Raw genomic sequence first — 22838 nt, 5'->3', positions numbered from 1 at the left:
TCTCTCTCACACACACACACACATTCTCTCTCTTTTAAAAAACACAGCTTGTCATTTTACCAAGAAACTGGAAAGTGTAAACTCCTCTGTCCTGAAGACTTTCCTGTGCTGGGAAGCTATGCAAAGCACACCCAAGATTATTTCCATGAATTAAATTCAATATTATTAAATATACAATTAAATAAATGCCTTCTAGCAAAAAAACATCGCCACAATAACAACTACACATTATTCTTTCTTAAACAACACCACATTGTTAAAAATCTGTTTACTGTTAGTCTTAGATTATGCGGAGCGTCCCCCGTACCATACAAGTCCCTGTGAGTGAGCTGTTACTATAGAAACAGTAACGTATTAGAACGAGCACATTAATATAAATATAAACTGTCGTTCATGTTACAGTTAGAATGACTGAGCGATCTGTAATGTCATATAAAAATAATGAACACCTTCTATCCAATCAGATTTGAGAATTCAGCTGGGACGAGGTATAAATATATAACTTTTAAACTAAACTTTAGAACCAAAGTAGCGATGTCACTGGTCACCTGGGATATCTGTTTTTAATCAAAATGGAGGATTATTTCAAAATGGCTGACTCATGAAGGGAATTTCTATCTTGCAAAAATGTCAAATCAATAACTATAGATGTTTATGTATTTTTAAAAAGTAAATGTAAGGTACAGGGCTTTTAAAAAAGTTGTTGACATCTAAAGTACCAAATAACAGATAACAAAGATTATCAAAAAAAAATAAAAATAAAAATAAAAAATAAATAAAACAGGGAATGTATCAGTTTACCCTTCATCCTTTTGAATTACCTCCAGTCCTCACACTGACCTTTTCACACAGGAAGTACTTCAAAAACACACTGGCAACACCAATATTTTGGGACAGACATTTTTTAGGATGTTTTATAGTATGTAATTTCCTCATTATTCATTATATATATAAAAGATCATTGTTCCAAACTATTTCATGATTTTGCCTGTAATTAAAGATTAAATAAAGATAAATCATAAAAATAAATATTTATTTTCTGTATTAAGACAGATACAGCTTATTTTACACTAACACCAAGTACACAAAATATATTTTTAAAACTAAAAGCAGATAATTTATATAACTGATTTAATTACGTTACTTCAACATCATATTCCCTTAAAATGTACCATAAAAAAAAATATTAAAAAAAAAAAAAATATATATATATATATATATATATATATATATATATATATATATATATATCTGTTATGTTTTGCCCCGGAGATATTGGCCCGGAGATATTGGCCCAGAGGAAGGTTGATAGGTATAGTAGAGCGGTAGAAAGGAAAATGACTGAAAAAGAAAGAAAAAAGAAAGAAAATATCATTGTTAAATGATTATTAGTGAGGAAAGGAACCTGTAGAACGTTGTTTTTTTTTTTAAACTATATTTCCGGGGACGTTCCACAACATTAAATGTAACTATAAATGGATAAAAGGATGACGTGTTGCTATTTGCTGAATAAGAAATTGTAATTGTTGGTAAATTGCTGTGGTATAAGAGGAATAAAACATGCTGGGACGTTCATCACGCCACTTCATCACTCAGTATTCAGTGTTTTATTTATTATATAGACTCTGTACCATGTATTAAGTATTAATAGAATAATTAATTTACCTAAACAATTGAGCCCTGCATGTAAGCTACATGGACCTCAGAATGAATATTACACTTTAAAATGTACACTTAAATGCATTTAGATATATAGGGAAAAAAATAAAGGTCGTTTTTCCCTGACACCTGAAAATATTTTTCTGAACATACTGACAGAAAACTTCATCCACGTTATTCTCATTGAGTTATCATAAGGAATGAAATCAGGAATGATAGAAATCATAGGAATCACAACCACAAAACAAAAGACCAAAGAAAATTGCACTTCCATTGAAATCCTAGCACCTGAAACTTGTAGGTAACCATGGGAACCATATTTTTTTTTGTCAGTTTGCTGGACTGGCATGGAGAAGCACGTGCTGCAGAAAAGCAGAGGAAATGGTTACCATGACTATAGCTCTGTGTAAGTCTGGTCATATACACGGGTCAAAGGTCAGGGAGAGAAAGCGGGGGGGGGGGGGGGGGGGGTTGGGGTTGGAGAGCGATCCTATTGGACCTGATAGTGCCTGATTGCACACTGATGACAAAAGCACTCTTCCATTATTAAATGTGTGTTTACGGATAGAACAGGAGTGTGTGGAGTGTGTAGAGAGGAAGGACGGCAGTGCGGCTCTCGTCTCTAACGTCACTTTAGTCGTTAGCCACGCATGGCTGAGTTTCCTCGCTCCCACCAGCACTACGGGCTCCCGTACGCTAATAAAGGTCCTGTACTCCGGAGTCCAACTGCCTACCAGCCGAGCCATTAAACTCGCACCGTGGGATCTCGAAATGTTTAACCATTTAACCTGATCTCAATACATGACTCTCAATACTAAGGTGGTATCACTAAAATCAAGGTTGCTTGGGAGGGTGAATTGGGGTTGAGCTTACATGAAGCCTGGTGGGACGTCGCCCTTAACAAGATCCACACAAGCTCATCTTGTGCTCGTCTCTCTTTGATACAGTTCAAGGTATTGCACAGGATTAATTTCTCCAAAACGCGTCTGTCACAGATTTATCCCGCTGTCACTGACAGATGTGATAAATGTCATGCCTCTCCCTGCAACCTAACACACATGTTCTATTATTATTGCCCATTATTATTCTCCTTCTGGCAGAAGTATTTTGATAGCATCTCAAAAATACTGTCTGTTACTGTTAAACCCTCTCCCCATATTGCCATATTTGGGTATCCGGAGGATTATGACAGGTACAACTCGAACCAATTAGATCTCTTGGCGTTCACCTATATGTTAGCAAGACGGCACCTTCTTTTCCATTGGAAATCCATAAAGCCTCCCTCCAGCACTCAGTGGCTCAGGGATGTAATGTCTTTTCTAAAATTGGAAAAGATTAGGTACTCTCTGGGTGCCAACTCCGATGAGTTTTACAGGAAGTGGCAGCCTTTCTTAACCTTCTTCAAATCTCTGCCATTTTTGTCTTCTGATTGAGGGAACCCCCCTTTTATTTATTTAAATTTTATTTAGTTTATTTATTTATTTTACTTTTTATTTAGTTATTTCTATTTATTATTATTATTATTATTATTATTATTATTTTCTTTTAGTTTTCATTGAGTATGTACGGATGTATGATTGTGTGTTCTAATCTGTACACAAAACAAGTATGGCTCTCAATTTGTTGATTCACTGAGATATACGAAATAATGTCTGTAACTTTTTTTTCTCCTTTTATAAATGTGGTTCTCAGTGTACTGAAGTTTTTTTTCCCCAATGTGCCATATCTTTCAATAGAAATATTTTTTTAAAAAAATAAATAAATAAAAGTCCAGGTGGTTCTTTTAGGAGATGGTCAATATTTGAACACAAAGTAAGTGAATCAGGCGTCTACCAGATTTAGCCCAATTAATAAATTATGTCCAGTAATCGGACGGGAAGGAAGGTACGATCCAGAGCTCGGGTTCCTGCAACGTAGAGTCCTCAATCCACCAGTCAGCATGTTTTTAAGCAGCGCGAGGAAACTGGAGAAGAACATGTGGAGAACATGTGCAGAAACACTGCACAGACAGGATGGAACCCTGGAGCTGTGAGGAGGCAGCAGTTCTCACTGTACTGCCTGTACGTACTGTAGGAGCTGATTTCTTTAAAAGAAAGAAACTTCCTTAAAGAAGCTAAAAGGATTTGAGTAGAGGACAATATCACGGTTACGTCACTGATCATTTCTAACTCCATACAAGTGGAGAAATTTTGAGGAATTTCGCAAAAAGACACAGCTTTAAAAGTAGCAGTCACATAGGATGCAGATAAAAAGGCGCTCACTGTTTCTTTTTCTTTTTTTAAAGCAAACATCAACAAAAATGAGGATATCATAGACAATGTAAACAATATAAACCAATCAACAACAAATAAAGACCAAGGAGCTTAAGTAATTAAGGAATGAATGAATGGTTAGCTCGGTGGTACAGCAGGTAGCTTTACCACCGTGCAGCTCCAGAGTTCCCAGTTCGAGCCTGAGCTCCGGTTACTGTCCATGTGGAGTTTCACATTTTCTCCTAGTGTCTGTGTGGGTTTCCTCTGGGTTCTCCGGTATCCTCCCAACTCCCTAAAGCATTCCAATAGCTGTATTGGCAATTCTAAAGTGCCCCCTAGGTGTGAAAGAGTATATGAATGTGTGTGTGTGTGTGTGCGTGTGTGTGTGTGTGTGTGTGTGTACAAAAATAAAGGTTCTTCATTGGTTCTTTACAGTACCATTTTTCATTGTATAGGCTTCTTGAGTTGAGTTATATGGTTCTTTGGAAATTAAAGACTTTCTTTATGTTTCATTATTCGTTCTTCAGAGCAGTGCATTGGTTCTTCAAGGTATCGTCCCTTAACAGGTTAAAGTGAACCCTATAAAGTTCTTTCTGGGGCTGAAAAACATTCTCCTGGCACCAGTCTTAAGAAGGTTCCTTAAAGCAGTGACGAAGGTTTTTTTAGAGAACTTAAGATAGCATGCTTCCTTGTGGCACTGCTGTGAAGAACCATTTGTGGGTTTTTTTTTTAAAGCAACCATAAATAGATGGTTCTCTAAAAGAACTTAACCATTAAAAGGGTTCTCCTATGGTATCAGGCTTGGTTCTAATTGGAACCTTTATTTTTAAGAGCGAAGGGCTGAATACCAAACTGAGAGTATTGCACTATGCCAATGGAGGAAGATTGGAAATGGATGAATGGGTTCTTGGAAATCTTACTTTTCCTTCTCACTGCGGTGGTACCATCAAAGTCCAGTTATGTATCTTCAGTTATTTTAAAGATGCACCCTTGATGGTTCCACCCCACTGACAAGGAAAAATACAGTTTGGTGTCTTTATTTCCCGAGTGTATATTACACCTACCTGTTGGAAATGAAGCACTTAGTTGCTAAGCTCCTCTCCTGAATCTACTGATGAGAGAGAGAGAGAGAGAGAGAGAGAGAGAGAGAATGCGCGCGCACTCGTTATATCCGTGCACGAGCCACGTAAAGGCGGAGACAGCCTGCTTCACCTCTCCTCTTCATTATGAACTTCTCAGTCAATTCGCCATCGATGCAGTGCCACATACGCATCCGCATCCGCTCGTGCTGAAGCCGAGTCTAGCAAACCGGGATCCACGAGGGCTGAGATCCAAACAAGCGATTATGTAGGCTACAGAGCGGACATGCCCAGACCACCACCACCACCACCATCATCATCATCATCATCACCGCCTCCTCCTCCTCCTGTTCTTGTTCCTGCTGCTGCTGCTGCTGCTGCTTGGTCCCGGTGTGTGTTCACCTTCAGCGCGACACACCGAGCGGATGCCGAGGATCAGCGAGACATGATGGAAAATAGCCTCACACACCTGGAGGAAATACGCACCCCATTTCGGATTAAAAATACAACTCTTAGCATTTTGCACCTGCGCGGTTTATGAATACGCAGCGTTCACAAATTTAAGATAGGAACTTTAAGGTCTGCTAGCTTACCTCTGATTAAAAAGGGGAAAGATTGACGGCCTGAGGACGGAGGCGTGTGTGTCTCATTTCGTTTAGGATGCATCGGAGATGACGCGCAGTTTCCAAGACGCATAAGTTTCTGTTGTAAAGCGCCTGCATGCCGCATAGACGCCGGCTCAGCGTGTTTCTCCCTGATGGTGTGTGTGTGTGTGTGTGTGCGCGCGTGTGTGTGTGTGTGTGTGTAACAGGGGTGTGTTACAGCTGCATATTGCGTAACTACAATCCCAAGACTTTTTCCTTGGTCTTCTCAGCCTCCTAGCTTCACGCCACTGGATGCTCACGTGCACGAGCAAGGCATTCATATACAGATTAACATCATATCGCTGCTCCATCCGGACTAATAGCTGGTACGTCATTCATTGCAGAGACCCTGGTGTCAAACCACAAGTTGATGCTGGGGACCCCTGATTATGTTGATGATGATGAAGATGATGATGATGATGGTGCACACGTGCTCGAAGAGGCCCGCCGCCCTCATGCCTTCTCCGCTCGCGCGCTAGGATGTTGCGGCAAGTGGTGCGCGAGGGGCTGCGGGCGTCCTTCTACAAGCTGGGCCACTTCGTCGCCAACCACCCGGTGTTCTTCGCCTCGGCGCCCGTGCTCCTCTCGGTGCTGCTCGGCGCCAGTTTCAGCAGGTACCGTGTGGAGGAGGAAGTGGAGCGCCTGCTGGCCCCCAAACACAGTCTGGCGAAGATCGAGGGCAACCTGGTGGACAGCCTGTTCCCCGTCAACCGCTCCAAACACACCCTCTACTCAGACCTGCAGACACCCGGCAGGTACGGGCGTGTGATCGTGACCTCGCGCAGGGGCAGCGTGCTCGAGCCTCACAACGTTGACCTCGTCCTGAAGGTAAGGAGGTTGTGGAAGTTTTGTGAGATGATCTGTGTGTTCCTTGGTCCACTGGTTCTCAGAGTGGGGACAGAAATCAGACATTAACTCTTTTATTTTTTTATTTTTTTTTGCCGAGTTCTTCTTTAACGTGTCACCTAAATTAATCCAAACCTCACCAACGCAAAAACGAGTAGGTCTTTAAATCATTTCAACTTGGACCTCATTTATTCTCTTGGTGAAAATTTCAGGAATAAAAAGCTCCATGGTGCCAATAAATAGCCCAAATAACGGGACAAATATTTGAATAGATGGATTATGTTTATAAAATAAGTCTGTAGAATTTATTGTACAGTTAAAGGGATCCCTGGCTGCAAAAAGTTCCCAATCCCGGAGAACCCCCTGTCCTTCACATTTGAACGCTTTCCTGCAGAATAACTAACTATTGTTTTGATAATCCATTACCCCCCCCCCCCCCCCCCATTAATCAATCTATTAGTTGGATTATTTAAAAATGTATGTATATATTCCAAATACCAAAAAGTGTTTATTAAGGATTAAGTAAGTTAAGTCTGTCGGTTACTCACTACAATATAATATTACTGACATTATCAGAACATCTGTCATGTCATGAGGACATCCTCTACTGCTTACTGTCTGCTGAACACACATTTTCAAATCAGACAAAAACTAATGTAGGGTTCTGCACAACTATACATCCATGTGACCAATTGAACAGTGGAGTGAATCGCTGGGAAAGGTGAAATCTTACCTGCATTTCAAGCGCTGATTTGTTTGATTCTGAAGATTTGTTCAAATTCAGAACAAAAAACCGACCGTCGTACTAACTGAGACAATCTGATGCTAAATTCACGTTCCTCGCCTTTGTGTTCCCGCGAGGCGAGTCATTTTCAGTGTGTGGAATCGACTCGGAAAGGTTCGGTGTTGACGCTTTAGTTTTTAGTGCTTGGAATCAGGGAATTGACTCTCGGCCTCTGTGACCTGATGGAAAAATAGAGTTTGTGTTAAGAATGTTAAACGCTGTGGTGTTTATCACTGGATAGAAAACCCATTGTAATGACTCAGAACGGACTAAAATAGTTTTGAAATGTGTGACACGGATTGGCACCCTGTCCAGGGTGTACCCCGCCTTGTGCCCGATGTTCCCTGGGATAGGCTCCAGGTGCCCCGTGACCCTGAAAATGATAAGCGGTATAGAAGATGGATGGATGGATGGATGGACGTGTGACACGGCATGATGTAGTGTAGTGTGTGATGTAGCGTGTGCTTCGTGCCGTCGACATACCACTCTGTAATTAAATTTGTTTCCAAATATTTGTATTGATTAGTCGAAAGAGCTGTTGCAGAACTGAAAAAAAGAAAAACAACAACAACAGAGAAATACGTGTAAAGGAAAGTCACATATATTCCGTGCACATGTTTTCATAACATTCCTTTTTTTTTCCTTGTATGGTGAGTAAAAGAAAAAGAAATAAAAGCCACTTTAAAAGGTTTGGATCCGTTCCAACGTGTAGTAATAATTTTGTTTGTTTGTGGTCCCTGCGCTATGTGTATTTAATCAAATGAATTTTAAACAGGAAGTAAAAGTGAATGTCCTTGGAGCTGTGCCATGCTTCCCTGTTGCCTAGCAACGGCGACCCTGCGGGTCTCGACGGTTGTATGCGAACGCTTTTAGGACTTGATATAATCGCACACTCTCACAGCCTCAACACCAGCAATTTCTCTGTCGGCCGAACAGCAATCTTTTTAATTGCCTTTGTGGACAGCTGGGCAACATGTGCCTCTTTGTGTTCAGCAGTTGGAAACACATCTGTTACACACGGTCCGCCTCTAATTACACGTTATATCACGGGCATGGAAAATCCTCGCTTCTGATTGGCTGGCTGGTGTACATTAAGTAAGGACTAAAACACTGTGTGTAGTGCTGTTATAGTGACTGAATTAGTGTTAGCATTGCAAAGTTGATTATTTTCATATAACAGCACGTCTCAGGTGTCACACGTTTTATTCCTCTAACACGACGGTAATTTGCAGACGATTACAATTTTTTATTCATGAAAAGATTGACACGTCATACTTTTCATCCATTTATAGTTACAGTGCATTTACTGTTGTGGTGAAACAAGTCAGATCTTGTTCTCCTGGTCTGAAGTTCTTGTTCTGGCTTACGTTATAGCAGCTATAAAGAATCGTTCCGTCACCACCAGCCTGTCTTTATTCTCTCTCTCGAAGTTAATAAAAAATGTATAAAATGTATGTTGAGATAAAATTTGGTGGTGTATGTGATTGTGTATCCTTCTCATCAGCTTCACAGTGCCATCACCCACATCCAGGTTCCGATGCTGGGCTTCAACTACACCTTTGCTCACCTCTGCCTGCTGGACGATAGCAAGAACTGCATCATAGACGACATCCTGCGAATGCTGGAGGAGATGCGAACAGCCCGCGTCTCGAACCGGACCGTTCCGCTGCTGCGCTACCCTATCACACGACTCAAGGATGGGCGAGAGGCTTACGTCGGACACCAGCTCGGCGGGGTGCAGACGGTGGGCAGTGGTCGAGAAGGTGTCCGCGCTGCCCGTGCTCTCCAGCTCACCTACTACTTGCAGGTCGCCAGTGCGCTGAATGAGGTGGTGGCGACTCGCTGGGAGCTGCTGTTCTGCCGTGAGTTGGAGAGCTTCAGCGCAGCACACCCCGAGCTCGGGCTGTACCCGTTCACCTCGTCCTCGCTGCAGCGGGACTTTCAGAGGACAAGTCGCGTATCCGAACGCCCACTGCTCTTCAGCCTGGCTGCATGCCTCTCGCTCGCTGTTCTTTGCTCTTCTATGAGAGACTGCGTACGCACCAAACCCTGGTTGGGAATCCTGGCGTTGGTCACCGTCAGCCTCGCGACTCTCACCTCCGCCGGGATCTTTAACCTCACTGGAGGAAAATACAACTCCACGTACCTTGGCATTCCTTTCATCATGCTGGGTAATACACCATCACGATCACTAACCATCCTTCCATTCTTATAATACACTAGCTATGATTACATGTACATGCTATTAAATTAAGACTGAATAAGTAACACTGGGGCTTTCAAACTGACCCCATGTGGAGTTTAAATTATTTAGAAATGGGGTCGTGAGAGAAACTCTTTTGATTTATTCAAATTCTAATTATGATGGATTTTGCATGCTACTATTACGATTTAGGTCTTTTTCATATCTTTACACGATTCACTAGAATAGGAATTCAGCAATTTAATAAAATGGCTAAATTTCTCCATCAATCTACCTTCATTAGTTCCCCAGCAACTCTGAGCATCTATGAAAATGAACAAGACGTTTATTCGACATGGATTTGCACACGTGACCGTTAGTAAAGAGGAGAACCCAAACTGCCGAGACCTGGGGTCACTGAAAACTTATATAGTCCAAGTTTTGGGAACCCCTGAAGTGGTGTGTCATGTTTAAAGCCCTCTGGTGGCTTGGAGGCAAATAGCAATCTCTCTTTCCCTCCTTCTCTGTCTAAACATATTCCTCATGTATTTTTATTTCATGTTAATTTCAGGCCCAGAAAAATATCAACAAAATCCTAATATATGAAAACTATCCAGATTGATTCCACAGCAGTATTTCAAATCACAGTTTGTCTTTAAAAGTTTTTTTTTTTTTTTTACAACATTCTCAGAACAAAAGGGTACTAAACTGTACCTGTCCTTGTTGCTGGAGTGGTACCCATATTCTTGTACCCTCATCTTGGTACCCATACTATGTCTAAAAAGGAAAAAATTTAAAGCTTTCTTTTAAAGGCTAAAGATAGTACTAAAGGTATAAAAGGTGTACTTTTGATGGTACCACCAGAGTGACACGGAATGGTACCGTTAATACCCATTTTTTGTGAGAGTGTACAGTTTTAAACAATACAAAAAGCACCTTTAAATCACATGCAGTGAAACTAAATGGGGAAAGTGAGCACTCCTATTAAACAATCATCACCACTTGTAGAGCTGCTTTTGTAATCTCATTAAACATTAAAATCCAGATCAAAGATGCAGCACAGAGCATCAGTGCACTCTCAGCGGGATCGTACGCTCCCATTTTCTATTCAGTTCATCCTTTAGGAACTGAATAAAACCAAACCATGAGATTCTCTCGGAAAAATCCAGACCGACAAACACGCGAACAAATCAATGTACGTTGACAGATCGCCTCCATCTTTATCCGTTCTCTTGCTCCTGCTATTGTTCTCTATCGTTCACACACTCTGTAATTAGTGCCATGTGTAGGAGGGGGTTTCTGGTAACTAGAGCACTCGGTGGAAATAACACGATGGAAGCATGACAGAAAGAGAAGAACGCTTGAGAGGTTAGGAGTGCACTCAGGAGGAGGTTTGTCATGGAGAATGGCACCTCAGGCAAGAAGATATAAAGGTACAGAGAAGATGCATGGCTTAAAAGGTCCAGATATCTAATACACGTCCTATTCAGCCAGACATTTGCCTTTAGGCAGCTGTGTTGACAAATAGCCAGCAACTGCGCCGTCTAAAGCCAGCGTTACACCGGACGATTTTCAGCCTGATGTAGCTGCAGAACACAAAAATCCAACAATGTCAAAAAAAATAATAATTGTGTTCATGAGTCGAGATCAAGAAATTTCTACGAGGCTTTTTTTTCTAATAATCCACCAATAGGACCACGGCAGACTCACAGGACAGCTGTGAGTCATCTCATTATTACCTCTAGCTCAGGCGCACGGTGGCTTCGTTGTTAGCAGGTTCGCCTCACACCTCCAGGGTCGGGGGTTCGATTCCTACCGTGGCCCTGTGTGTGCGGAGTTTGCATGTTCTCTCTGTGCTGCGGGTACCCGGGTTTCCTCCGGGTACTCCGGTTTCCTCCCCCAGTCCAAAGACATGCATGGTAGGCTGATTGGCATGTTCAAAGTGTCCGTAGTGTATGAATGGGTGTGTGAGTGTGTATGTGATTGTGCCCTGCGATGGATTGGCACTCTGTCCAGGGTGTACCCCGCCTTGTGCCCGATGCTCCCTGGGATAGGCTCCAGGTTCCCTGTGACCCTGAAAAGGATAAAGCGGTATAGAGGATGGATGGATGGATTACCTCTGGCTCTTGCAAGGTCGTTTTTGCACAAACTGATTTCCAGATCAGATTTCATCTAATATTATTTATTTTAGTTTTAGTATTTAGTTGTTTTTTTTTTCATAGTAGAGCACATAGTAGATTCACACTGCAAAAAATGTCATCTTAGCAAGTGAAAATACCTTTAATATAGTGAAATATATCTAATATTCCTTTATTATAAGATTACAGTAAACCAAATATAAGATCATTAAACCGATTTCTGGACATTATTACTCATTTCAAGCTTGTAGTTTTCTTATTCTGTTGGCAGATCATTTTCCAAGAATATTTCAAGCTTGAAATGAGTACAAATGGAATGATATAGGTTGAATAATCTTGGATTTTGTTTATTGTAATCTTATAATAAGACGTATTAGATACATTTGACTATATTCAATGTATTTCCACTTGCTAAGATAACATCCAGAGAAAGACAAAAAAAAAATCCTAGTCCTTATTGACTTAGCAAAAGTTTTCATAAATATGTAGCTATGTTTCAAAGTGAAATGCGTTTGCTGTGATATTGTGACCTTGCTCGATGCTAACACGCATTACACCCTCTGAATCCCACCTGCTGCACTACACACATCGGCCGAGACGTGATCTAGCTGACGGTGGACTTTTATAAGGCAGATTAATAAGCGTGCATGGACGACAGACGAGCTATTCGGAATCATTTAGCTTTCCTGTTTACCACATGAATGATTAAACACACATTGTATGGCCAAAATGATCCATATGTTATAGCATTACAGTTTCCCATCACCGAAACTAATCCCTGACCTCAACCCCACTGAACACCTTTGGGATGAACTGGAACTGGAGCCTCCTCACCATCACAACATCAGCGCCTGACCTCAACCTCACTAACGCTCTTAGAGCCGAATGAAGACAAATCCCCACGGCCACGCCCTGAAATCTAGCGGAAAGCCTTCCCATAAGAGTGGAGCAAAGAGGTGAATAAATCTGGAATGAGATGTTCAACGACACGTATGAGTGTCACACTCATAAGTGGTCAGGTGTCCACATACTTTTGGGTGTATAGTGTATCAAGACAAAATCAAGATGCTCGGCAAACTCGAGTAATAGCTTTCATAAACTTGTTTGTGTACCTTAATTTATATTAATGCACTTAATTAGCTAACAAGCTCACCATAAGTTATTACATTACGTTACATTATCTACCACTTTTTTAACAATTATGTTTCAAGCCCAAACCACTGGAGCGTTTACTTGCCCAGTGGTCTCGCTAAAAATGTTTATGGTTTCTCTGTAAAATAGAAAGATCAGGAGTCAGACTCTGAGGTCAATCACTGCTTTCATCTGTGCTCGAGTTCATCCATTCTTCTGCGAGGGAAAATAGAAACATGTGACGTGGTAATTACAGCATTACAGACTTCTTCCAGCACAACGAGCCCTTATCTCTGTGCTCCACCAAAAAAAATTAATTCTATTACAGAGACATCAGCCATTGAATGGGCTCATTCGATAATCCTCCAACAATAATGGAACGACTGACAAAGGAGGTATGATGGGTCGTAATTGCCGGGATTAATATTACATTTATTGGGAGGAAGAGCTGGTTGTGTGCTGCCTAATGTGCTGGGAAACACCAGAGTGGTTCTAAATATCCATATGATAAGTTTTGTGATGCTCGTGATGTGCAGAAGGAGAAGAAGTACGCGATCTTATCGCTGTGTTTTTTTTTAAACTGTGGGTTGATTTAGCAGGACAGGGTCTGGAGGAACTGTAGCAGCTTTTCTCAGAGAATATAAAACAGGTCACAGAAAGAAAAAGAAAAAGAAAGAGATTGTCTGAAAGATAGATAAGGAAGATAAGCGACAGAGAGAGTGCACTGATTAGCAGAAAGCCAGCTAAGAACGGAAACAACATCTGTATTCTGTTGATGAGTTTTCTATAACAGCAGCTCTGACATTAGTGCAGACATTATATTAAGGCGCTCATTCTAATACATCATCGTTTCTATAGTAACAGCTCGTTCACGGGGACTTGTACGGATTAAAAAGCATGAGAAATCAGTGATACGGTGAAGGTTTCTGCAGGGAGACTTTTCTTTAACATTTATGGAAGGAGTCTCCAGTGTCAGAACTTTGTAACGGCTGTAACTTTAATCTTCAGTAATAGCAGAGTTTATACAATGGATAATAAATGTAAAAAATGGCAGACACTGGAAAATTGCCGCGGTGTAAGACGAATAAAACACTTGGGGACATGCTGTTAAAGGAAAATAATCACTTCAGCACCAGAACAACACACAGTGTTTTATTCCTTACATATCAACCCATCTGGAAAACGTAGCTTTGCCAAGGATGCTGAGTCATCCTCATGTATTTTTACCTCCCTCTTCCCTGAGTAATCTTTCTCAGCATGTAATAATTCACTCCATCCTGTGGGGCATTTTAGAAGTAATAACTCATTGCTTTGATCTGGAGATGATCCTGGTACAAAGTCTGCTATCTCTTGAGTCCAATGACATGAAATTGCCTAAAACAATGGAAATGGTAGAAACAGTTCTCAGATCAGAGTAGAGTAGTTATGACGAGGCTGGGGGATTCTCCGTCATGGCCGATGAGTCACCGGTGTCCTGGCAACCCTGGAGGTGAGAGCCATCTGCTCCGACTGTGCACTCAGCCCGATAAAGAAAGAACTAAAAGAAGAAAGAAAAAACAAAAGAGAAGCATTTGACTTGTGTGTACATGAATGGCCCATTGATAACAAAAAGAAAGAGCTAAAATGTTTAAAATTTTAAAATGCCACTCTGATCTGTTCAAATGTCCATCCTGATTGAGATGTGAGGGCTAGTGCTATAGCTTGTGGAAGTTTCTAAAAGTAGCATGACCCAGTTACTCCAGCGTCTCAGACTTATGCAGAGTCCCTGAGCAACAACGTGAAGCTCTTACCCAGCACGGTGTGTACGAGATCTCTCCTCACATCACGTCAATTATACATGAGTGACTGGTCTACATGCACTGAGAAAGTCTCAGCTACATGTCAAAGTCTGGTGCTGATTTGCGATTCCTATAATGTCATTACAAATCTGATTCTTTAGGCTTAGCCACAAAGAGATTGTTTTTGCAGACCTTTCTTACATATATATACATATATGCTTATCATAACCATGTGCTCAAGTCTCAACAACTGGTATGAATGATTCCTCAGACCAACCCTATGGTGAGTGTGGTCCTACGTTTCTAGAGTTGCCCGCTCACAACTTTAGCTCCTACCTGCAATTGGTTCTTCAATGAGTTATAACCTTGTTTTCATCTTATCTTGTCATATACAATCTCTCATTAAATGTCTATAGAGACATTCCGAAGAAAAATAAAGTTGTAAGAAGTATCAGAGATTGTTGGTGTCTCTGTTGAGTGTACTGTATGTATCTAGTAAAGTTAGCTAGTTGCTTTGATAATCTGAGAATGAACAAAAGCAGTGGCTACAGCTTACTACAGTAAGTCACTTACCGCTTTTATCACAGGAGAAACAACATCACAGATCTGTTCATGACACTGTTCATTTGTAAAACACCTAACTGAACACTGTACTTCCATATTTGGATAAAATCTATTCCTGCATATCAACTGTACCAACACGATTCCGGCTGATTCTTCAAATCTGGCTCTCGAGGTCTACTGTCCTGCAGAGTTTACCTCAAATCTCAAACTCAGAATTTCTACAGCAGAATTCTACTATAGAGGAGTTATTTCTGTGAAAATTTCAGGTACGTATCTGGTCCCCCACCCAAGATATTCAACCCGAAAGTGAGGGGATTTTTTTTTAATTGCACTTTCTTGCCACCATAAAAAAAAAAACATTCTCAAGTCTCAAACCTGAAATGTTCTGCATGCACACTATACTTACCTAGGTACCCTCTAAAAAACTTAAGACTGAGACTCAAACCCTTCCCATTATAAATTGACCCTAAAAATGGAACTTTGAGCAATTTTGAGCATTACATTTGGACTTAAGTTCTTAGTCTAAGGAACATGAATATGCAAAATGTTTATATATGTCCATGTATCTTGTAATGTGCCCTAGAGATCAGTTATTGGTCCAAGGAGATATTGAGGTTTCCGTAAGCAGCTATATAACCAAAATTTGTTGTGTGCCTTGACACAAAGATAGCCGTCGTAGTTAAACCAAGTAAAATAAAATAAAAATAATAATAATAAATGGTGGTTTAGCAATGCCAATACATAGAGGTAATCAGTCAAAATAAAAATTAGGAAAATTAAAAACAATCAAGCAAAGAAGAAAGGTTGATTCATAGTGAGAGATTAAGGATTATGTTTTGAGTATAAGGTCCAGAGAAAAAGCAGGTATAAGAGACAGACACGAGTCCAAGTGTGGACCGGTAAGCACTTCCTGTAGTAGGTTGTTAGCATGCTGGTTAAATAGAGCAGGAACTCAGCCACCAATAACCTTCTAACCTTCTGTTCTTCCATTCATCCATCTTCTCAAATCAGTACATCATAAAAATCTTCACTGCCTGCGCCTGTTGAATCAAATCACCTCTGACAAGGACACCTCAGGCAAGTTTGGGCTGTTATTTTTGGATCATTCAAGAATTCTGACACTGCTGCAGGGTGTGTCAGTGAGGGAGGAATGATCTGTAAGCAGACTTGTTTAACAGTTAAACTAGGTGGTGCACTGCTTCTTAATTTGGTGTTAAAGTTATACACATTAAAATATGTACAGTGGATCTAAAAAGTCTACACACTTTAAAAATCTACACCTGTTAAAATGGCAGGTTTTTGTGATGTAAAGAAATGAAACCATGATAAAAGTCAAAACATTTATTTTGCACAATACTGTACAATAACCTGGTTGCATAAGTGTTCACACCCCTAAATTAATACTCCGTTTGGCATCTTGACTTAACAATATTTTGCCATTTTTCCTTGCCTAACTCTGTCAGATTGTCTAGACATCGCCTGTACACTGCCGTCTTCAGGTCACCCCACAGATCTCTGATTGGATTTAGGTCTGGACTCAGGCGGGGACGTTCTAAAACATTGAGCTTGTTTTGGTGAAGCCGTTCCTTTGTTGATCTGGAGGTTTGCTTTGGGTCATTGTCGTGCTGAAAGCTGAAATTCCTCTTTATCTCAAGAGTTTTAGCAGAAGATTTAAGGTTTTGTGCTAAAACTGTCTGGTATTTGGAGCTGTTCGATATTCCCTCCACCCTGATTAAAGCCTCGGTTCCAGCTGAAGACAAACAGCCTCACAGTATGAAGCTGCCACCATCGTGCTTCACCGTGAGAAAGCTGTTCTTGTAGTCATGTGCTCTGATTTCTTTTGTGCCACACATATCTTTTGGTATTATGGCCAAAAAGTTCAACTTTGCTCGCATCAGACCATAACACATTATTCCACATGGTTTTGGGAGATCTTGCCCCCATACCCCACAGCCCAGAGATATAAAGAATTCAGTAAATTGTTGTCACGTGTAGGGAGTAACCAGTACTTACCAGAAACTGCTGCAGTTATTTTATGTTGCTGTAGCTCCTCTCGGCAGCCTCCCTGACCGGTCTTCTCCTAATCTTCTCATCAGTTTTAGAGGGACGTCCTGATCTTCGTAGTATCACTGTCGTGCCATATTTTCTCAGCGTGTTGAATATTCTCTTTATTTTCTTCCTTTTTTCTTAATAAACGTTACGAGTATGTCTACAGGCAGGGGAAAAGATCAAATATAAAATCTACCGAGAGACCTCTGACATCCATTTGTCACTGATGTTTTAGTGCAGAATTGCCATCTTGTCAGGCTTTTAGTCAATTATTTATGCTTCTGCTTTCCCAGCAGACACTTTGGTCACTTTCGGTGAAAGGCACAGAAACCTGAACCAGTTCAAGATTTAAATAAGTCTGAAAAATGTCTAAATTTTGTCTAAATCGTTCTCTCTCTCTCTCTCTCTCTCTCTCTCTCTCTCTGTCTGTGTCTGTGTCATTAAGGTCATGGCTTGTTTGGCACATTCGAGATGCTGTCTTCCTGGCGACGGACCCGTGAGGACCAGCATGTAAAAGAGCGAGTGGCTGCTGTATTCTCAGACTGCATGCTTCCTTTCACAGCCAGCACCGCCCTTCACCTTGTCACCTTTGGCATCGGTGCCAGCCCGTTCACGAACATCGAGGCCGTGCGCCTGTTCTGCCGCATTGCCTGCATTTCCATCCTCTTCAACTACCTCTACATCCTCACCTTCTATGGGTCTAACCTGGTTTTTGCAGGTTACCTCGAAAACAGCTATCGTCACAGCCTGTTCTGCAGGCGCGTACCCAAGCCTGATTTACTGCAACAAAAGCCAGCTTGGTATCGCTTCCTGATGTACACGCATTACAATGAGGACGCGTCTGAATCCGGTGACCTACGTGTCTATGAGAACCATCTCCTGGTGGCCTTCATGAAGCGCTACTATTGTGACTGGATTACCAACACTTATGTCAAACCCTTTGTAGTGCTTTTTTATTTAGTATACATCTCCTTTGCATTGATGGGTTATTTACAGGTGAGTGAAGGCTCAGATCTCAGTAACGTTGTCGCTACAGAGACCAGCACCATCGCGTACACCCGGGCACAACAGCGCTACTTTAGTAGTTACAGCCCTGTGATTGGTTTCTACATCTATGAATCTATCGAGTACTGGAACACCAGTGTACAGGACGACCTCCTTGAGTACACCAAAGGGTTTGAGCGAATCTCCTGGTTTGAGAGTTACCTAAACTATCTGCATGGTCTAAACATAACGACCAGCCTTTCGCGCAGAAACTTCACAGAGCATCTGCGCTCAGGCTTCCTCCGCCAGCCCCGCTACCTCCATTTCTCAGACGACATCATATTCGCCAAGCGGACCGATGGAGAGTTCGACGTAGTGGCTTCCCGGATGTTCCTGGTGGCCAAGACGACGGAGAACAAGCGAGAGGAGATGTCTGTTTTGTTAGACACACTGCGCAAGCTCTCACTGACCTCCAGGGTGAAGTTCATCATCTTCAACCCTTCTTTTGTGTACATGGACCGCTACGCATCATCAGTAGGTGCGCCGTTGAAGAACTCATGCATTGCTGCTCTGTTCTTGCTCTTCTTTTCTAGTTTTTTGGCGGCCGATCCTCTGGTGAACGCCTGGATAACTGTGACGGTGGCCTCTGTGGAATTTGGTGTGGTGGGGTTTATGACACTGTGGCAGGTGGAGTTAGACTGCGTGTCAGTGCTGTGCCTGATTTATGGGGTTAACTACGCCGTGGACTCAAGCGTGCCTCTAGTGTCAGCCTTCGCTCTGGGACGGGAATCGACGCGTACGCGATGGGTCAAGGTGTCCCTGGAGCGGCACGGGGTCCCTGCTTTGCAGAGTTACATGTGCTATGGGGCAGCATTGTTGCCTTTAGCAGCTGTTCCATCAAACCTTACTCACACGCTATTCAGGTGTTTTTTCCTCACTGCCCTCATCACCGCCTTCCACTGCCTGGCTATCCTTCCAGTCCTCCTGACATTCTTACCCCCCTCCAAGAAAAAGAGGAGGGAAAGGAAAAGCATGGCTGAGCACCAGGAAGAGATTGAATGCGTCGAGATGGCAGACAGTACCCGAGTGGTCGATCAGATTACCACCGTCTGAGCAAAATGACAAAATGTGAAGTGTGACAAAGAGTAACAGCAGGGCTTGGGCTCACAGGGTCCATCAAGCCCTGGAAGAAAAAGTCACGTCACCTGAGCAAAAGAATTTGAGCTCTCTTGTTGGAACTAGGGTTTGTTGTCATGGTAAAAAGTGCTAGAAAGGTCTTGCCATTAACACGAGGCTAGGTTGTCATGGTGAAAGTCCTACGAAGGTTGTGCTGCACATCTTCCATCCCTGGGTGGATGGTAAGAGAAGGTCTTTGTTCAGTCAGCTGAATGAGCCAAATTTTTTTTTTGGCCAGCTGTGGATAATTACAGAGCAGCTCCAGGATTAGCGGCTGAATGCTCCCAACGAGGTTTCGCCTTAATGCAGTTTAGACGCACATATATGCTATACAAACCATTGCAACATTACTGTGATATTAAAATATAAAAACATAAACCCCACCACTCGTATTTACAGGTGGTCAGGGAGTCCTCATTGCTAAATCAAGGCAGCCGTAGTTGTTTTATGAATAGCCATGTCATCTTTATTAGCCATATCAATTCAATCTCTTGCTAATGTGTCATTTCAAGACTTCATTTGCCAGCCCTGATTTTTTCTTTCAGTATTAGATGGAATAACAGTTGATCTCTGGTGGAGAGAGATGCAGATGCGCACTCGCAGGTCATGGTGAACTGCATCGCTTCCATGGTAACCCCTCGTATCTCCACGCCTGTCACAATTTAGTGTTAGATTATACTGTAAATACATAATTTCATTACCCTCGAGCATTCAGTCAGTCCATAATAGCTCCTAATGGGAATCGATGGCTGATTAAATTATGCAGGCTTGTGGGTTGTAAATAACCTACAAATGAGTTCATCCCATAGTTTCTGGAGTGCGTTTCTCCTCCTCAGAAAGAAACAACAAAAAACATTGAACATCACACTGTTACACACATTGCTCCTCATCAATATGTATGAGCCAGAATCACTCTCTTTGTCTCCTTGCCCTCTCGGTATGAGAGGCACAAAGGAAGGAGAAGATAAGGACAGAGAGTGAAAGAGAGACAGACAGAGAATAACAGAAATCACAGGTTTATATGAATGCGCTCGGTCTATTATGGTATAATTTCTACAGTAACAGCTCGTTCACAGGGCCTCGTATGGCAAGACACTCAACGCAAACAGACGAACGAGCACGTGTAATCGCTGAGATGGTGAAGTTTTTCTGTGAGACGTTTGTTTAACGTTTATGGAAGGAGTCTCCATTGTCGGCGCTTTGTAACAGACAGAGGTAACATCTTCAGGACAGAGGAGTTTTTACGCTTTCTCAGTAACACGCGAACCAAGCTGCGTTTCTTGTCTTGTTAACTTCATGAGAGAGAATAGAGAGAGGGCTGGTGAAGGTAAAACTGTTTATAGCTGCTATAACGTAAGTGAGAACAGGACCTAACTCTTTTCATGGATGTTCATGGACTCTTTTCATGGATGTAACGTTATGACGTTAAATGTAACTACAAACTATAAACGGATAAAAAAAAGTATGTCATAAAGTCATTTGTAGGTTAATCATTTTCAGATTGCTGTGGTATTTGAGGAATAAAAGACATCAGGATGTGCTGTTAGAGGAAAATAATCAACTCTTAGAGAGGTAGCAGTAATTCTGTCACTTCTAATTTTACTATAACAGCATGTAAACATGCCGTTATTGTAGAGCGCCATGGAAACGCAGAGCCTGGGGTGTTGTGAATCTGTTCACAGCTCCTCTGGCAGGTCACCAACAGCTGCTCTTCTTGTTCACAACACCGCTGGAGCTCATCATGGAGGAAATCCTTGTGTGAAAAACAGAAAAAATAAAAATCGAGCTGACGCAGTTTTTATACCTGCTGCTGGCTGTTCTGAGCTCAGCCACAATCTGCTTTACTGTTTTTACATTTACAACATCACTAAACATCTCATCTCCTAGCGTATAGTATCTCATATCTCTCTCTACATGTTTGGTATTTAGGCTGGTGAAAGCATTTCAATCACTTACACCTTCTCAGTCCAGTTCTAGGTCAGATTGTACCATTATACAGTTAATCTAGGCTAGGCTGAACCCAAAACTTCATCAGGTTATACCATTTTATTTCGTACTGTAGAAGTGAAGAATGATGCCATTCTGTGTGTAACGACCTAAATTTATTTCACTCTGTCCCGATATGAAGAAACTGTACTTGAAGAACGTGTTACCCTTTAACAGATAATCTTGTTTTTTTTTTTTGTTGTTGTAATATTTATTTTATAAATGAATCCATTTTCAGTTCAGTTTTATTTATATAGCACTTTTAACAATGTCCCAAAGCAGCGTTTCAGAAAGATATCAATTCAGAATATAGATTTTTAAATGTATGAAATGATCTATTTTACATCACGTGCTCTGTTTGTCAGCGTAGCCTCTGATTTTAGCTGCTGATTTTAAAAGTATAATGCACATCTGTAGTAACGTACCTCCGTCTCGGTTCCTGAGCAAAGTACAAACACACCGGATTAGGGGGCACAGGGTCTCCGAGACTGAAAAGGAGAAATCCTCAGAAACCCTGCTGTAGAAAATAGACTAATCCTGGAAGATTTAATCACATTGATCATGCCCTTGATTGATTTTTGTTTGGTTGGTTGTTTTTGACTGAACTTGATATTTCACACAGAGAACACAGGATATTGATGAAAAGGAAAGATAGATCGGTTTTGTATCTATTTGTATAAAATCCAAACTATTAAAGCAAAGCGGAGCATTTAAGTATTTAGTAGTGTTATTTTTGATTGTGTGTGTGTGTGTGTGTGTGTGTGTGTGTGTTCATAAAACACAGTAATTCAACATTATTGCACACTGCCATCATGTGGAGAACTGAAGCATCATGTGGTTTGACTGCACATCATTTTTTTTTTTTTGCAATCCATGAAACGTATTCATGTAATGTAATCCATGTAATGTTGTTGTTGATAGTTTTTGGATTTTAACCTCCAATGTAACATCACGACTATCCTATTACACATCTCTACTGTTTAAACTTCTTTTGATCAAAAGTGCACATTTCAATGCTTCCCTTACAGTATAGACAAACTGTGCATTATAATCAAGTCACTGTATGGTATGTCTGTCTTTTAAGGAAATAACCCTGTACAATTAAGAAATATGCATTTGCACAGCATGAAACATTTCTCTCAGGACAATTTCGCAAATTAGCATACATCAAAACTCTAATGATGAATGCAAACAATCCAAAGTGACCTGAAAGTAAGGGTTTATGTGTTTGCCCAGTCAGCAGGATTGGAATATAAGATTATAAAAAAAAGAACACATATGGCTATACATTGGATTGTGTAAGTATTCACTCCCCTGTAGGTTTCTGAAACTGAAATGGACTAAATTAGGATTTATTGTCATGAATCTACACAAAATATCCCATAAAATTGAAGTGAAGGAAAAAATCTATATTGTTTGTCAAATCAGATATACATAAAAAATATATCTATAAAATTAGTCACCATCAGAGATGACAGAATTAGTTGAACGGAGTCGACCTGTGTGCAAATTTAAGTGTCACGTGATCTCAGTATAAATACCTGTTCCTGAGAGAACGTACCTAAACAAACATCATCATAAAGACC

General features: G+C 41.2%; 1 protein-coding gene across 1 annotated transcript; it reads left to right on the top strand.

Moving 5' to 3' along the window:
- The first annotated feature begins 5600 nt into the window (after positions 1-5600).
- ptchd1 (patched domain containing 1) lies at positions 5601-20684 on the top strand. The gene is made up of 3 exons (XM_053612015.1): positions 5601-6462; positions 8769-9435; positions 17552-20684. The coding sequence occupies exons 1-3, from the start codon at positions 6115-6117 to the stop codon at positions 19201-19203; spliced, it is 2667 nt and encodes an 888-aa protein (XP_053467990.1). The 5' UTR covers positions 5601-6114; the 3' UTR covers positions 19204-20684.
- The last annotated feature ends 2154 nt before the right edge of the window (positions 20685-22838 follow it).

The sequence above is a fragment of the Ictalurus furcatus genome, chromosome 23, assembly GCF_023375685.1.
Source record: "Ictalurus furcatus strain D&B chromosome 23, Billie_1.0, whole genome shotgun sequence".
NCBI classification, from domain to species: domain Eukaryota; kingdom Metazoa; phylum Chordata; class Actinopteri; order Siluriformes; family Ictaluridae; genus Ictalurus; species Ictalurus furcatus.
The sequence above is the reverse complement of the archived record's forward strand: the minus strand, read 5'-3'. Positions and strand labels throughout refer to the sequence as shown.

What these genes read in the sequence shown, in the direction of transcription:
- ptchd1 (XM_053612015.1), top strand. Translation starts at nt 6,115, where the DNA reads ATGTTGCGGCAAGTGGTGCGCGAGGGGCTGCGGGCGTCCTTCTACAAG. An exon ending in ACGTTGACCTCGTCCTGAAG is followed by an intron (nt 6,463 to 8,768) that starts GTAAGGAGGTTG and finishes CCTTCTCATCAG; the next exon opens with CTTCACAGTGCCATCACCCA. An exon ending in CATTCCTTTCATCATGCTGG is followed by an intron (nt 9,436 to 17,551) that starts GTAATACACCAT and finishes TGTGTCATTAAG; the next exon opens with GTCATGGCTTGTTTGGCACA.